The 15,845-nt window shown below is 41.2% G+C and overlaps 1 protein-coding gene across 3 annotated transcripts in view; it reads left to right on the top strand.

The window, feature by feature from the left end:
- Positions 1–12,677, top strand: part of LOC133955516 (suppressor of tumorigenicity 7 protein homolog) — a 59,771-nt gene extending 47,094 nt beyond the window's left edge. For 2 of the 3 annotated variants that reach the window (XM_062390382.1, XM_062390384.1), the window contains 12 exons: positions 50–104; positions 850–965; positions 1,075–1,150; positions 2,479–2,633; positions 2,880–2,977; positions 3,254–3,368; positions 3,913–3,985; positions 4,625–4,727; positions 5,549–5,699; positions 6,265–6,357; positions 7,743–7,885; positions 12,230–12,677. In XM_062390382.1, the coding sequence (XP_062246366.1) occupies positions 50–104; positions 850–965; positions 1,075–1,150; positions 2,479–2,633; positions 2,880–2,977; positions 3,254–3,368; positions 3,913–3,985; positions 4,625–4,727; positions 5,549–5,699; positions 6,265–6,357; positions 7,743–7,885; positions 12,230–12,325 (1,274 nt within the window). In that variant the 3' untranslated portion in view covers positions 12,326–12,677. The remainder of the gene's footprint in view (positions 1–49; positions 105–849; positions 966–1,074; positions 1,151–2,478; positions 2,634–2,879; positions 2,978–3,253; positions 3,369–3,912; positions 3,986–4,624; positions 4,728–5,548; positions 5,700–6,264; positions 6,358–7,742; positions 7,886–12,229) is intronic. The other variant, XM_062390383.1, reaches the window with a different exon arrangement.
- Positions 12,678–15,845: the final 3,168 nt, after the last annotated feature.

The raw sequence follows: 15,845 nt of genomic DNA, 5'->3' as shown, positions 1-15,845 counted from the left end.
CCTTGACACTCATCACCAGTGTTGTTCTCTCTCTGTCTCCCTCCCACAGAATGTAAAGTATGGAGAAATCCTCTGAATTTATTTCGCGGAGCCGAGTATAATCGGTGAGTGACAGCAGCTCAGCTACCTGTGTGTGAAAACCCCTGGCTGGTCTGGGCCGCTGGGTTAGCCTCCCCTGTTTGTCATCTTTATCTGTTTGATATACTGTCTCTGTTCCTTCTCCTACTCCCTCTCCTCACTTCATGATCTGTCAGCTGTGTGGTGTTTTCTCCTCAGATACAGTTATTTTCTCTTTTTCTACTAATCCTCCATTTCCTTGTTTTGTTCATTTTCCCTCATGAGCACCTTGTCATTTACTCCTGATTTTCTTTCCTCCTCCTTTTTGCTGTCTCATCTATTTTTCCTCCCAGATTTCTTTCATTTCTTTGCTCCCTCACTTGGCTCTATTCTCTTGCCGTTCTGCTTTTAAACTCTCTTTGATGTGTCTGCCTCGCATTCCTCCCATTGAGTCATACTCCTCTTTTCTCTCCCTCATGTTGTAATTATCCTGTCTTTCTCTCCACCTATCAACCCACATGCTGAGCCCCATCTATACCTTGGCCAGTCAGAGTCAAGTACATTTCTTATTAAGTCAGCACAGCCTCTGACTCTTCTGGGATCTGAACATCTAATATCTGAGCATGTCAATTTGCTCGGGGCTTTGCTTCTCTCGTTCTCTTCTTAATTTTGTCCTTCCCTCTGTACCTTTCATTGGTATTCTTTTATTCTGTCTATTATCATGTATATTGGGGCTTCAATTTAGTAGCTTATCACTTATGTGTTTTCTTTTATCTCCATGGTGGTGTTCAGATATACGTGGGTAACCGGTCGAGAGCCACTGACGTACTATGACATGAACCTGTCGGCACAAGACCACCAGACCTTCTTCACCTGTGACTCGGATCACCTCCGGCCTGCTGACGCCAGTAAGGAAATGCAAATAAACATGACTATTTCCCTCATCGGAATATGCACAATCACACGTCTAAAATGGGCATGTGTGGTAAATATGTTTCTGTGTTTGTGTGCTGGCAGTAATGCAGAAGGCGTGGAGAGAGAGGAACCCACAGGCCCGTATCTCTGCAGCACATGAAGCTCTGGAGCTTGAAGAGTGAGTTTGAAATAGTCAATGTGTTGATACAGGCCTGGTGCCAGGATGAAGTGACTGAGGGAGCTTTTATTTATCTCAAGGGGGCAATCTATTTTCATAAAACAAGAATAATTGATTTAACTCTCCCTTTAATTGTGATGAAAAGCTTTGTAAGACACCTCATACCATACATCTTGTAATGTTAAAGAAAGTGAAGAAAAAAACGCTATTGGATCCGCCCCCTGATCTGGATCTGCACCAGTAATTAATGTGTTCTCTCCACATCCTTTCACAAAGTTTTGTGGTAATCTGTCAAGTCGTTTTTGCGTAATCGTAAAACTAACAGACAGCCAAACACATGCAGACAAAAACATAACCTCCTTGACTGTAGAGTTAACTGTTACTGTATCTCTGCCTATAGTTTTGTTATATTTCCATCGATAAAGCACTGGGGGCAAATAATACAACTGAGGAGGCTAAGCCCTCTTAATACCCCTGCTGGTGCTGGGCCTGTGTTATTATAAGAAAGTACAGTTTATCTAATAAAAAACCTGCACTTATAGTGGTTATACCAAGTTAAACAATCAGGCAAGTTAAATCTACTTTTATAAAAAGTAAATTCTTGATTTCACCCTAAACTCCAAAATGAAATGAACCCCGTCAGTGGACTTTCAGTCTAATACATTGACAGATTGAGAACTGCTGGTTGTCTTGTGTCGGAGATGTTTGATGCATCTAGTCACACTTTGGCCCTCTGGGCGTCTGCATCATTCATAGAGGGAAGACATGACAACTTGTTTTCACAGAGGTTTGGGTTTATCTTCAGGAGCATCTATTACGACAAAGTCAGGGTAGGAATCATTGCTGTCAGCTGGAATCAAGGTTGTGGCAGCTGGTTGACTCGGAGGAGATCTTTGTAGATCAGTGGCTTGAAAGCAGTTTTATGATCTGGAGACGCAGTGCTGTTTAGACAAAAAACATTCCCTGTGCACTGGTTGGTGAACCAATTAATTATTTCACAAGGATGTGAAAATAGATGGAAGTCTAATTTCCTGTGTAATAGGAGAGAAATAAAAAAAGCATATTTAGAGTAAACTTGGGAAACTATAAATAACTGCAGTTAAATATTTGCTCCTGTTGCTTCCCCATGCTGCATCCTTCTCTTTCACTTTCTGCTCCTATATTGTCTCCATATCGTCTGTCCTTATCTACCCATATATTTCCTCAATTTAGACTCCTCTTTGTTCTCTAGACCTCTTCTTTTTATTATTTCCCTCTTTCTCCTGCTATCTTTTCATTGCCTCCTCTAATTCCTTTCTCATCTAAATCCTTCTCCTCTCCTCCTGCAGTTGTGCGACAGCATATATCCTCCTGGCGGAGGAGGAGGCCACCACCATCATGGAGGCCGAACGTTTGTTTAAACAAGCACTAAAAGCTGGAGAGAGCTGCTACCGCCGCAGCCAGCAGCTCCAGCATCATGGTACACAGTATGAAGCCCAGCACAGTGAGTATGATTCAACACTGCTAATAATCAGAATAGTCTTTTATTTTCTTGCAGCTATAACTCACTTCTTGGGCCTTAATCATGATTCTTAATTTAAGAAATAGATTTCAGCATTCTTGAATTCTGTAAATTTCTAATCTTCAACCTCACTCATGTCCTGCACAGACATTGACGAAATTTATATTAATTTTTAATATTCAAACTGAACTTTATTTATTGAATTATTTGTTTGTTTGGGTTTACCAGGAAGAGACACCAATGTGTTGGTGTATATAAAGAGAAGACTGGCCATGTGCTCCAGAAAGCTCGGCAGAACACGGGAAGCAGTTAAAATGATGAGAGATGTAAGTACACTCCTTGCCAGCAACACACACACACACCAAACACAGCACACACCACAACACAACCCATGCACACACAAAGACAGGATACTCATTGGCCAGCCAATCCCAGCGTCACATGAAATCACACAATTCAAACACACGTATAACTCATTCATATTATGATTGTAACCAGATTGTACACTTTAACTGCATAGTGATGACCCAAACCTCATGTCTGCTGTGCATGTGTCGCCCCCTCTCTGGTATTACATGTAACAACAGTTGTGTGTTTTCCAGTTAATGAAGGAGTTCCCTCTCCTCAGTATGTTCAACATCCATGAGAACCTGCTGGAGTCACTACTAGAGCTCCAGAACTACGCTGACGTCCAGGCCGTTCTGGCCAAGTATGACGGTGAGGGAAAAAGCACACAAGCACACTCTTCATGTTCTGGATGAACGTTTAACATTCAGCAGTGTAACACTGTATTTCCAGAAAGAGCAGGGGACTTATCAGAAACCTTTTTATAATCCAAATATATCTATAATCTAAAAAAAAGCAGCAGAATAACTGTGCCTTTGTTCGTTTTAGCCCTAATAAAGCTGAAATACCAGTAGAGATAAAACACAGTGTTGTAACAAAGACAAACACTTTGTTTGTTTTAACTCTCTTTGTCTCCATTCTTTGGAGCCTGATCATCTGTGATATGATGATATCTATGAAACAAAGTAGATCACACTGAGCTGTTAGATGACTGAAAACTAAGAGCTGAGTGATAACAAAACACCCTCAGAGCTATGAAACCCAATCCCACTATCTTCATTCATTAGCCCCTTTGGGCAGCTGCAGGATGTTAAGCGCACGCCTCCCCTCTATCACCTGTAACTCCAAACTTTTGCTATGTTCACTAAAATCCCCCTTCCTTTCTCTCCCTGTCTGCTTTTTGTCTCCTCCACAGATATTAGCTTACCCAAATCTGCAACAATATGCTACACAGCAGCCTTGCTCAAAGCAAGGGCGGTATCGGACAAGTGAGTATCTCTTTTCATCAGCTACAATGCTCATACAGAGGCCTGACATACCTGTACAGCTAGTTTAAAATAAAGCTGATAATGGCCTTGGGGACGTGTTGTCTGTGAGCGAGAGCAGGGATGAGCAGGGATGAGCAGTGGTGTTGTAGAACAGAGGGCAGGTAGTAAACTGTGTAGAACAAAGATACCTCGGGGGAATGATCAGTGTTATAGTGAAGAGTGCGTGTTTCTGTCTTGCCAGAAAGCTCTGGTTACCGTCCTGCAGTTTTTCTGTAATCTTGCTTTCAAACAGATAAAACATAAGCTCTTTGGCAGATATCTATCACTAAGGTGACCTATAGAGGCAAAGCATTCTGCTCAAATTCAAACCTGTGGACCATTTGGTGTGGCCACTTAACCTAACCTGCATGTCTATGGACTATGTGAGGACACTGGAGCTCTTGCATCGCCCTGCAGGTTTCAACCCAGATGATGCTGCAACCACTGTGCCAATAATTGTTAGGATTTATGTGATTAAATGCAGAGCACCTATTCAGTGATAACTGAGGAAGATGGACTTCAATGTCTTTATTCAGATTTTTTTTTGTTTTCACCTAGTGTAGTGCAATCCTAAGTATGATCACTCATGTGTTTGTGCAGGTTCTCTCCAGAGGCAGCGTCCAGACGAGGGCTGAGCACAGCAGAGATGAATGCAGTAGAAGCCATCCACAGAGCGGTGGAGTTCAACCCTCATGTCCCCAAAGTGAGTCACAGAGGAATGCCACCTGCATACACACTTTACACACTTGCTAAGTCTTCACACACAAACCACCGTCACACAGGGGGGGATGTACATTTATTGAACTGTTCACATAAAGAAAGATGATTGGCTGCGAGGGGAGTTTTTCTTATCTATGCGCTGGGGTTGATTAACTGTAACATACACTGTTTGAAGGAGATCAGCACTGCACAAACTCTACAACATTTATATTCTCAGTCTAAGAGTAGATACACTGTTCAATAGGAAATTGTGACTATTTAACAACCATGTGATCATAGATCATAGAGAAAGAAAAAGTCAAACTTGGAAATATCAATACTCATCTAGTTGAACTCTAGTAAACTGTATTCAATTGAAGCAGGAGCTGCAATTCTATTTTAAGTCTTAAGGCCGTGTTCAGACATGGCCACACAATGGGGTCTTTTCCAGAGGTTTAACTTTCACACATGAAGAACACAGCAAGAGATGCTCCGCTCAGACACATTCAAAACATCTCTGGAGTCTTCAGGTGAGGGGTGGTGCAGGAGGCAGGATGTATTGTAGACAATCTCCTGCTGTTTTTTTCACATGGGCGCACTCGGAAATTATCCAAAGTGTCTACTAGGGGGCTGGCAGGAGAAACTCAATTGGACATTTGTGTTCTCACACACAGCCCAGATTATCCAACGTTTAGTCTGAAAGCAGCTTAAGTGTCGTAGTGTGCGATTGTCTGGAATTTAAATTACAGTTGACTTCAGTCACTTAATCCTGTTCATCTTATTCTTCTCTCTCCTGTCTGTCATCTGCCTTTGCTTCCTCCTCAGTATCTGCTGGAGATGAAGAGTTTGATTCTTCCTCCAGAACACATCTTGAAGCGAGGCGACAGTGAGGCCATAGCCTACGCCTTCTTCCACTTGCAGCACTGGAAAAGGGTGGAGGGGGCGCTCAACCTACTGCACTGCACCTGGGAGGGCAGTGAGTACACACAGACGCACATACAAACAAAACCACACACAAATAACACACAACTGAATTCAAGAACACGCATGAATAGTTACAGGCTCTCAGTATGTTTGTCTGCATTTGTTTTGTGTGCAAGAGAAACTAAAGCCCTTCAAATTTTAGTTAATTATTAAAAAAAAATGTACTCCCACAAATGATAATTATTCAAACAAAGTAAAGGCTGGTCAGTGATTAATGAGATCGTCATCTGTCTGCACAGCTAGTATTTTGAGCATAATGAATTTTTTCAAAATGGACATGGACACAATTCGAAATTCACTGATCATATCATTATAATATATGTTGTATTATTGATTTTATATTAACTTTCTTAAGATTAAAATATGTAATAAAGAACTCTATCGTGAATTCTTTCATCTTGAAAATCTGATGACATTACCGGCCTTTATGAGACCAAGCTTAAAACAAGTGCAAAGTGACTCTTGAGCACCTGGATGTTTACCGCTGAAGAATGAATTATCTGTACTGAGACCTGGATTTAAACTAATGTTGTCTGAATGTGTTTCTGTGTTTGTAGCATTCAGAATGATCCCCTATCCTCTAGAGAAGGGTCACCTGTTCTATCCCTACCCCATCTGCACAGAGACGGCCGACAGAGAGCTGTTACCCAGTAAGAGACGCCCTGACACAGACTTCTACCTGCATGCCACATCTATTCACTCAGTATAAACCAAAAGCCAACAGTCCTAAAAGGTCAATCCTGTCTGTTGGAGTGTGTTTCATGATTAGTTTTACCCTGGAACTAGAAATCTTTGCAGGAACTATAGTATACGTAAAGTTCTTATTATGCTATTTTTAAAGTTTGGCACTAAAGTTTAATGGTAAAATGTGTCCTTTATACTAGATGATTAATTCCTCTTTGTGTGGAAGTTTGTTGGTTGGTGTGAGACGTGTGTCGTCCTGCTGTCTGCTCAGCAGCTCATCTGTCCTTGCACACATGATTAACTTGGTGTGCAGCCACCAACAGCGACACAGTGTTGAGGTTCTGTGCAGCAGAGAGGACGTTTGTTTACCTGCTGTTTATTATAGTGCAACAACAAACCACTGTGTCTATTTAAAGACAATTATTTGTCCACTCTCTGAAAAGACCCATTTAGTTTTTAACTCATTTACAACCTCATTAAAGATGACTGACCCATGTAAACGCAATGTAAACGGTCAATCTGTGGAACAACCTTTGTGTATTCATCTGTGACTGTTGTAGTTTGCCTCATTTTTTGCACTAAAATCCTTTTATTTACAAAAATCCCTCATACAATAAAACCTACATCAGATCAATATTTGCTGTCACCATCAGCGCCAGTTCTCCCTTGGGCATCTGCTCACCTTATTTCAGGTACTTGTCAGGTAGTTTGTTCAGAGAATGTGGAGAACCTGCCAAAGTTTCTCTGGGTTTAGTTTTCTCACCTGAGAGTCTGAATCAAGCTTCATGTCTTCGTTACATTTTTTACATTTGATCTGGTTAGTTTTTATGTCACATTGTAATTCAGAAAGCAGACTAAAGACTTTTGTTAGACAAGTTTAAGTCCTGATCCCATAATCAACGTGATGACGATACGTAACCTGATCAGGCAAGTCTGCTGTTTTCATATGACTGCACTGCTGCCTTTAAAACCTCCCTGTTCAACACAGCACATGAAGAGTCATGAAGAGTCTTGCTGTTTAAACAGCCAATAAGTAGGGGTTTTGTGGAAATTCTTTCTCTTCTATTGAAGTGCTCAATTGGCTTCTCATTTCAGAAGATTTTGTGTTTAGTTTGGTTCTAGTTTCACCAACATTTAATTGAGGAAGTAAATTTGAATTATTGAAATATATGCTTTACAACATCCTGTACAATGTAAGGTTTGCTGTACAAATGACTTAAGATTTGTTTTTACCTGCCACCAGTGAAGTATATTTATAGATGTGTGTGATTTAAATGTGTTACTCCAAACTAACATTATATTTGTGTGTCTGTGTGTGTCTGTGTGTGTGTGTTTGTGTCTGACGTGGAAGCAGTGTTTCACGAGGTGTCAGTCTACCCGAAGAAGGAGCTGCCCTTCTTCATCCTCTTCACAGCCGGTCTCTGCTCCTTCACCGCCATGCTAGCTCTGCTCACACACCAGTTCCCCGAGCTCATGGGAGTGTTTGCTAAAGCTGTGAGTACACACATACACACACACACACACACACAGTTTTGTGAAGTTTTGCTGCACGATTATCACAGCTGGTGTCCACATGACACATGAGGTGCTGTGAATATTCTTCAGACAAACAATCGGAATGATGTCAGTGAACATTGACCTTTCGCTATTATGAAACTTTTCCTTCAACCTTCACCTCAGTCAACAACAAAGGATTAAACTGAAAGCTAACTGCTTCAGTTCCATAATGCCTGCTGGATGTGTCAATATATCTAGTCACCCTCTGACCTTTCTACTTGTACTGTTTTCAGGCTAAAATTTCTGTTTTTCACATGATATTTAACATCTGACAAACTAACATCAACCTACTTATTCCACAAACGCCTGTCTGTGTGTGTAACATATATCTCGCTCCACTTGGTATAGGTGTCAAGTAATTTGAATGAAGACACTTTGAGAAAATACGATGATAGATGTATTGTAAATTGCCCAAGGAGGTTTGGTGCAATTTGGACACACAATACCTTCATTATTAATAACAACTGAATAAACAGACGACTGTGCTCTGCAGCAGTTAGATAAACTACAGCAGCGGTTGCTAACTTGGTCAAACCATGGGTAAACATCACCGCCAGATTAGATATTTAGATTTTTCATTTCACCATATTTGCCTTAGATGGACAGACAGACAGACTGACCTGTGACAGGTGCTGATCTCTGTCAGGGCAACAAAATTCTCAGAATTACTTCCTCTGTTAAAATCTGTCTTTAACGTTAAAGCACGATGTTGGTTTTGTGCTGCAATGCTCTTTACTGAGCGGAATTGCATGGCTTTTATTTTGAAAAGTTGTGAACTAGGGTCTGAAGATTGGGTCAGTTGCATAACAGACATGAAATAGTGACATGCAAAGTATGAAAAATTAAAACCAGTTCAGTAAATTATTCAAACCAATCTATAAACCACACATGTGAACAGGAATAAAGCAAATTCAGGTGCATAATATGAAAATACATTGACGATAAAATCTTCATCGCAGATAAACCATGTAGGATGAACACAAAGTTCTCTAACTCGCCGCTCCACCATTGACTGTTATAAAAAGTTATGCACACAAACATTAAAAAGTGAGAGTAGAACTGTTTGAGGAGGACTCACTAATGACAAGGAATAATTCTGAAGTAGCTCCGCAGCATTAACAAAGGACCAAAGAACATAACATTCCAAACAAGCAGGTTTAGAATAAGCTCTGTGCTAGTTAACATAAAAAACAGATTTTATTTAATGAATATTCATATTTGACAGTGTTGTTGAGTTTCCTGTTGGGCTGCATCAGCTACACTGTCAAGCAGAGAGTTTTTGCGATTGATGAGCCGATCATCTCCTGCAGCCACTCATCCAGAGTAGTTAAAGTGATCATGCTGTTCTGTGCCAAGCGTTGAACACATGCTGCAGCCTCACAGCAGCTGTGGCAAGCTCCCAGCATTGAGACAAGACACATGTCCTCTTCTAGTATTAGCACTACAACACAGAGCCACCTTCAGTCCCCCGGCCTGTATTCACAGCTGCCAGTGGATGGCGCTGCCTCCACTCCGCCCCTCCCTGCAGTGCTGCACTGCTCCCCTGGAATGTGGGTGAGCTCATCTCTCCTCCACTGATGTGACACTATCAGCAGATACCATCTACTCATAAAGACCTGGTGCTGTTCGCAACCACACACACACACACACACACACACAGGCAGAGGCCTCTTGAGCTCTAAAGGTGGACTGCTACAAGAAGTTTAAATGCAGGGATCACCAATCAATTTATCAATCGATCTAAAACCAATAGGCAAACTTTATTTTGTTTCGCATATGCCAAATGAGCTGTGGAGTCACTCACACAGTAAATGTCATATATCTGATGTGTGTGGCTGTTGATCAGGTCATCAGGTGTTAACTGGCAGTGCAGGATGTTAGAGGACAAACCCAAACGGTGACTGAACTCCTCTCATGTTTGACTGACACCTGCACATTTAATATCTGTACCCCTCCTGCATGGAGCTATTTAGTGACACTCTGCCAGGTTTTGCTGTGACAGTAACATTTGTCTCAGTGTGAGTTATGTAATTATATCAGGGTCATTAAAATTACATTAGCTTATTCTCGTGGAGATAATTGATAGGAATCTGCTTGTCATGCTATGTGGTGTGTAACCGATGTTTTGGTGTGAAGGTGGCAGGAGCAGTAAGGTCAGAGCCTCTGCAAACATTCTCCATCCAGCAGACTGGAAGGAAATGTCACATCACGGTCGACACTCTTCTGAAATGTCTGAGTGCTACATCGCTTCTTCTAAGATCAGGGGACGATCTCTACCTGCCCTCCCATTCAGTTCAAAACACAGGGAACACACACACAAAGATGATGTGATGCGATGTGTGAGGCGGTCGTTACACACAAACCAGCGACTATCAGACACATGCAGGTGAAGAGCACAACGACACAGAGACTCTTTGCTCTTCTCTCTGACCCCCCACAAACCCTGCTGGGACTTTATCTGCCATCAGACAAAGTGGTAACCTCCAGGACCTCCATGCTGCTCTGCTGGAGCCCCTATCCCCCCACATCCCCCTCTCCTCCTTCACTGGTTGTTGCCATAACACCAACCAGAGGCTGGGCTGCTCTGTACTCAGCAGTGTTCATTTTTGCAGCTATTTTTGATTTAGTCTTAGTCTTAGTCTTTTGACGAAAATGCAAATTAGTTTTAGTCACATTTAGTCCTTTTTATCCTTCTTAGTTTTAGTCTAGTTTTCGTCGACATAAACTCAGAACATTTTAGTGTAGTTTTAGTCACATTTAATAGTCACATTAAACTCCTTTTCCATAAAAACATATAGCTGCAGCCTAATAGCTTAAAAATATATATTTAGTTTTAAATGTGAAAACAAAAAGCGAGAGCAGGTCAGACTGGAGGCGAACACAGAAACTGAAACTCGGTAGAAACCAACTGCAGCTTCTGCTCTGATCAAGAAGCTGAGGCTCTGATCTCTGATCAGCTGAGACCAGAGAAACTGTGTTTTCACTGTTTCCATAGTTAAGAAGCAGTCGGTCACTGAGCGGCTGCTCCATGTGAATGAGCTCTGCTCTTACTGTGTCTCTCTGAGCGAGTGCTCGGGGCGGGGGGCGGAGCTACGGACCAGAGCGCTATCTGGGAGGACTCACACACACACACACACACTCGCCCGCTCCTGATACTTCATGACGGCCTGATACGATGATGTTTTAAAAATTATGTGACTTAGTCAACCACCAACATTTTCGTCTCGTCTCGTCAACGAAAGTTAAAATAGATTTAGTCATAGTTTTTATTTTCAAAGATCCGTCCTCGTTACGTCTTCGTCTCGTCTTAGTCATGGAAAAAGGGTCGTTAACGAATATATTTCGTCATAATTTTCATCAACAAAATTAACATCTTTTTCCAGGTGTGAATGGAACACCTGGAAAAAGATTCTTTCTTTTAGATCTTTTTCAACAACATATTTCATTTGGTAATGCAGGATACCTTATTTATCATAAGAGCTTATAATACTCCTGTGTTCACTGGCAGTTAAACAGCAACACGTTTTTATCTTTGTGGAATTTCAGGTGAAATTAAACGGATGATAATCACAACATATGAGAGCTTGTTCAAGCAGCCTAGCTGAGCTGCTCTGATCACGTGACACATCTCACTCTCCAGAACGCTCTATAATGCACACCCTCACAATATAGAGCTCTATTTAAGCTTCAAAGATTGTCCATCACTCCCTTTACTTGTCACGGCCTCTTGCCGTCCTGCGTCAGTTTCACTGTGTCGGTCAACACCTCCACCAACGCATACTGAACTTTAGCAGTGTTCAGTATCATGAAATGCCGAAACAATCAGATGATACACTTTTGAGGAGCGGTCGCGTCCTCCATCTTTGATTTCAGTCTATGGTGTGTACAACTAAATGCTACACTCCAGGAAAGTGACAAACTTGTCAGTTGTAGAAGTGACCAGAGCTAAATCAGCAGCATCTACACAAGTTTGGATGTAGCCTTGACTTGTGATTGTGTAAGAGATCTTTTCCAAAGTTGAGAATGAACATATTGCTTCAAACAAATGAATCAGTTTAGTGGAGACTCCAACCTGGACTCTGGATACCTGCGTCAGGCTTTTGTGTCTAAATGATTCCCTTTATTCAAACAAAGAAATTTGAACACAACTTGTTTCGACATAATTTCCTTGAATTGTTTGTCGACCTGTGTGACACAAGGTCAAGTGAACAGAGATCTGCTCAGTTTGATGTGGAGGAACTTCTTGTTCACCTGCTGACTCTGTGTTTTCTCTCTCTGCAGTTCCTCAGCACGCTGTTTGCTCCTCTGAACTTCATCATGGAGAAGGTGGAGAGCATCCTGCCGTCCAGCCTCTGGCACCAACTCACCCGCATCTGATCTCGAGCCCCCCCCCGCCCCCCCTGGACCAAGACATGGAAGCCGACCTCCATCCAGACAGAAACAGCTGAACTGAAACCCAGAATGCTGCATTTGACTGGACTGACACAGCTCTGTGCCAAGGGTTCAAACCAATCCGCGAACAGAAGAGGACAACGGGAGGAGGAGTTAAAAACGACAAGAAAACACAACAACAGAATCCAGAATCGGTTTTGACTTTATTTGATATGTTTGCATTTTTGGGGGTTTTCGATCATTTACAGCTGTTCTTTTGTTGTACAAAAAGAGGTGTTAAATTGCCATCATTAAAAAAGTGAAAAGACAAAAAATACAATAAAGGACTTTTTGTGTATTGCTGCAAGCAGCTTCTTCCACCAAGTCGATTCACTCAGAGCCTCACAACAGAAGCAGTTGACCGTCAGCTGGAGCTGCTGCAGGAAACAAGCTGGTAAATTGGATTGTTTGTCTGTGAAATCCTTCACATCTTCCTCCAACCGCTGGATTAATGCTGTCATCCACAAAATACCACCTCACTAACCCGTTGAACCTGCTGCTGCTTCGGTCTATACTGATGCTGACAGAGGCTGCTTTATAACAGAGTATTATGGCCACATTGAAAAAAACCCTGACATTTTGAGAATACAAAAAATAACATCATTTAAACTGAAAAAAATATCTTGAGGAAAAATACATTTTAAAGGAAATATCAGCAACCAACAGAAGAGTAATGAGGTCGGTGGGTTCTAATCAATAAATGCAGTTTCTTGCACATCTCAAGTCTGATTTATTACTTAAGTTGTGGAGCTGATGAACCAAAAAGTATAGATTTCACTTATGAATAAATACAATTTATTTAAAGTTTAAAATGATTGAGAACAAGCTCAGTTTTTTTATAAACTTAAACGTATTTTCAGTTTGAGAATCTGATCACTGTATCTAAATAATTGAGTGATCGAGGAGGTTTTGACAAATGAATGCCCTCAACGTTAACTCGAAGACAAAACAAAGGACACATTTCAACAGAAAGGAACAGATAAGGATAAATACAGTTTGTGCAAAAATCTAACGGGTTGTTTTTAGAAAACGACCGACAAACACGTTAAGTACTTGATTTGTAGGTTAAGCTAAAAAAAGAAACTCCTTAAATGAGACTTGAGAATAAAACCGGGAACAGAAGCTGTCTTCTTTTTGTGTGGTCCATTCATCATGGTAACAATCTCAGAATCGAACACAGGGAGTGTGATGATTTTGACATGGAGGTGACTGATTATAAATCCTGGACTGAGTGAAATAACGTTATTATATAGGATGTGTGACCGGTCTGTGGATTAGAGTTAATGGTTCCATTCACTAGATATCTGATCTTTATTTACACAACATATTTACACTAACAAACAAGGCCAAGTGGGATGCCTCTATAAACAAGTTGCGTCTGCTTAAAGGACAAAAAACAAACTCAGGTTTTTACCTCATGCAACGAGTTGTGCTTACTACAGACTAGTAACTGTGTGACACTAATATTTCTTCTTCACAAATAAACTTCAGATATTCTTACAGACGTGTGTAAATAAATACAGGAAATTGACTAACGAGGATTTAGAGATTATAACTTAAATGTGTTCAGACGCGGTTTCCTTGAACTGATGTTGGCGCTGGTTTGGAGGCGACAGGAGATTATTAAGTGTACAGAATATGATCTGTCTGCATTTTATGACACTTGACAGTTGTACAAGCAAACGTTCAAATTCAGAGCTTGAAATTGAAGGTCACCAGGTTGATCATTGTTCTGCTTTACTTTAACTGTTATTTAAATTCAGAGGCTTTTAACAGCAGCAGTTCCAATGACAAATGGAGTCCCAGACGAGCCTGCGCCACCTACAGGCAAAGGGTAACAATGCGAGGTCCTGTCCTCTTAATGGCTGCAGTAAGTGTTTAAACTTGTCAAATGTGACATTTTAACTTCTATTAACCTTTAAACATACAATCTTTTATCTGCCTAACACTGAAGACTTCAAAGTTTACACTGCTGGTCATTGGCACAGTGGACTTGATCTGCTTGTTTACGAGAATTGAAGATTTCCACTTCTAGAATTCACTGTCTTCAAACATTTCACCAGTTCTAATCCCATTTTCACCTTGTTTCTGTCTGATGGGACAGATTTTAGATTCCCCACTGCCCACATTCTTGCTCCAGCATCAGAATGGAAGTTCGGCTGATAAGATAAATTGCAGCGTTAAGGCCTGGTCACATACGTGAATGCAAAGCAAATGTTGCGGGACAGAGTTCACCAAAGTTGAACAACACGTGAAGCCACGCTATGATTTTCCTCGACACAGGAGGCAAATGTTTCATTCACCCTCTTGCTCATGCAGATTCAAAGTGAACAGACGGCCACTGAAGCACTTGCGTATTTGTGAAAATGCTCTGAAGTGCGAAAACGTTTTTTCTTTTCTCATTGCCTGCAGGTGGCACTAGTGGTAGAACTGCAGAGGCTGTTACTTTCTTTGCCTATAGATGGTGAAAGAGGCACAATCACACTTGGTACGGTTATTTTACCTGCTCGAAGGTGGATTGATCATAGTTACTTCATTGTATTCATTTATATTTGACATAACTTATGAGCGCCCACCACAGGAATTATGGTTATAAATACATGAATAAAACCACCAAGTACAGTGTCTGTTAACCATTAGAATGTTCTATATATAAAATGGCTGTAGTGCGTATAAACTTGAGAGAAGCCTCTGAATTCATAGCTTTTATTTGAAGCAGATGTTAAACAGTATGTGTGAAATCTCAGTGTACTGTTGTGGTGCATGTAATCCCACTCAGCGAATTACAGAGAGCAGCAGATTAGAGGAAAGCACGTCACAGTCTATGGTTTCAGATGACACACGAACCGCTGGATGAGATTAACAGACTTTTTGTTTTACATCTGAAACGAATGATAATGTATGTGCTGTATAAGAGAGATTCTAAATGATACTGTTAAAAAGTGGAAACACAAGAGAGGAAAAGAGTCAGCGATGACGACTGATAACAAATGATCTTAATCCTCACACGTGAGGTGAGGGAGAAAACATCCTGCGATCAGAGCCAGCAGCCGGAGACCTGGATAAGGATGGGCTTGTTTCTGCTTTGCATTAAACTGTTGGAAAAGTTTGAAATTCTCAAAAACGACACAGTGAACGAGGCGACTCTGCCCCTGGTCACAGATCTGCCATAACTACAGTAGATTACAGAACTTCAGATATATTTTCAGTGCACAGTCCTCGGGGCTGCTGTGTTTTTATATCTGTTTACCTCCGAACTGTCAGAACTAGGACCAGCAGATTTATTTCGACACCATATCATTTCTGTAACTCTTATTTAAAGGTGGGATGGGTGATTATAATAAAATACACTTTATTTTGGAAACCTGAACGCTGGATAACCCAAACACCACAACACTGTTCCAGCCAATCAGCAACAAGGGGGGGGGGGTCATGTTCGTGCACACGACGGGGATGAAGGTGCGAT

Source organism: Platichthys flesus, chromosome 6, assembly GCF_949316205.1.
Source record: "Platichthys flesus chromosome 6, fPlaFle2.1, whole genome shotgun sequence".
Taxonomy (NCBI): domain Eukaryota; kingdom Metazoa; phylum Chordata; class Actinopteri; order Pleuronectiformes; family Pleuronectidae; genus Platichthys; species Platichthys flesus.
This window is presented reverse-complemented; position numbering and strand designations above follow the sequence as displayed.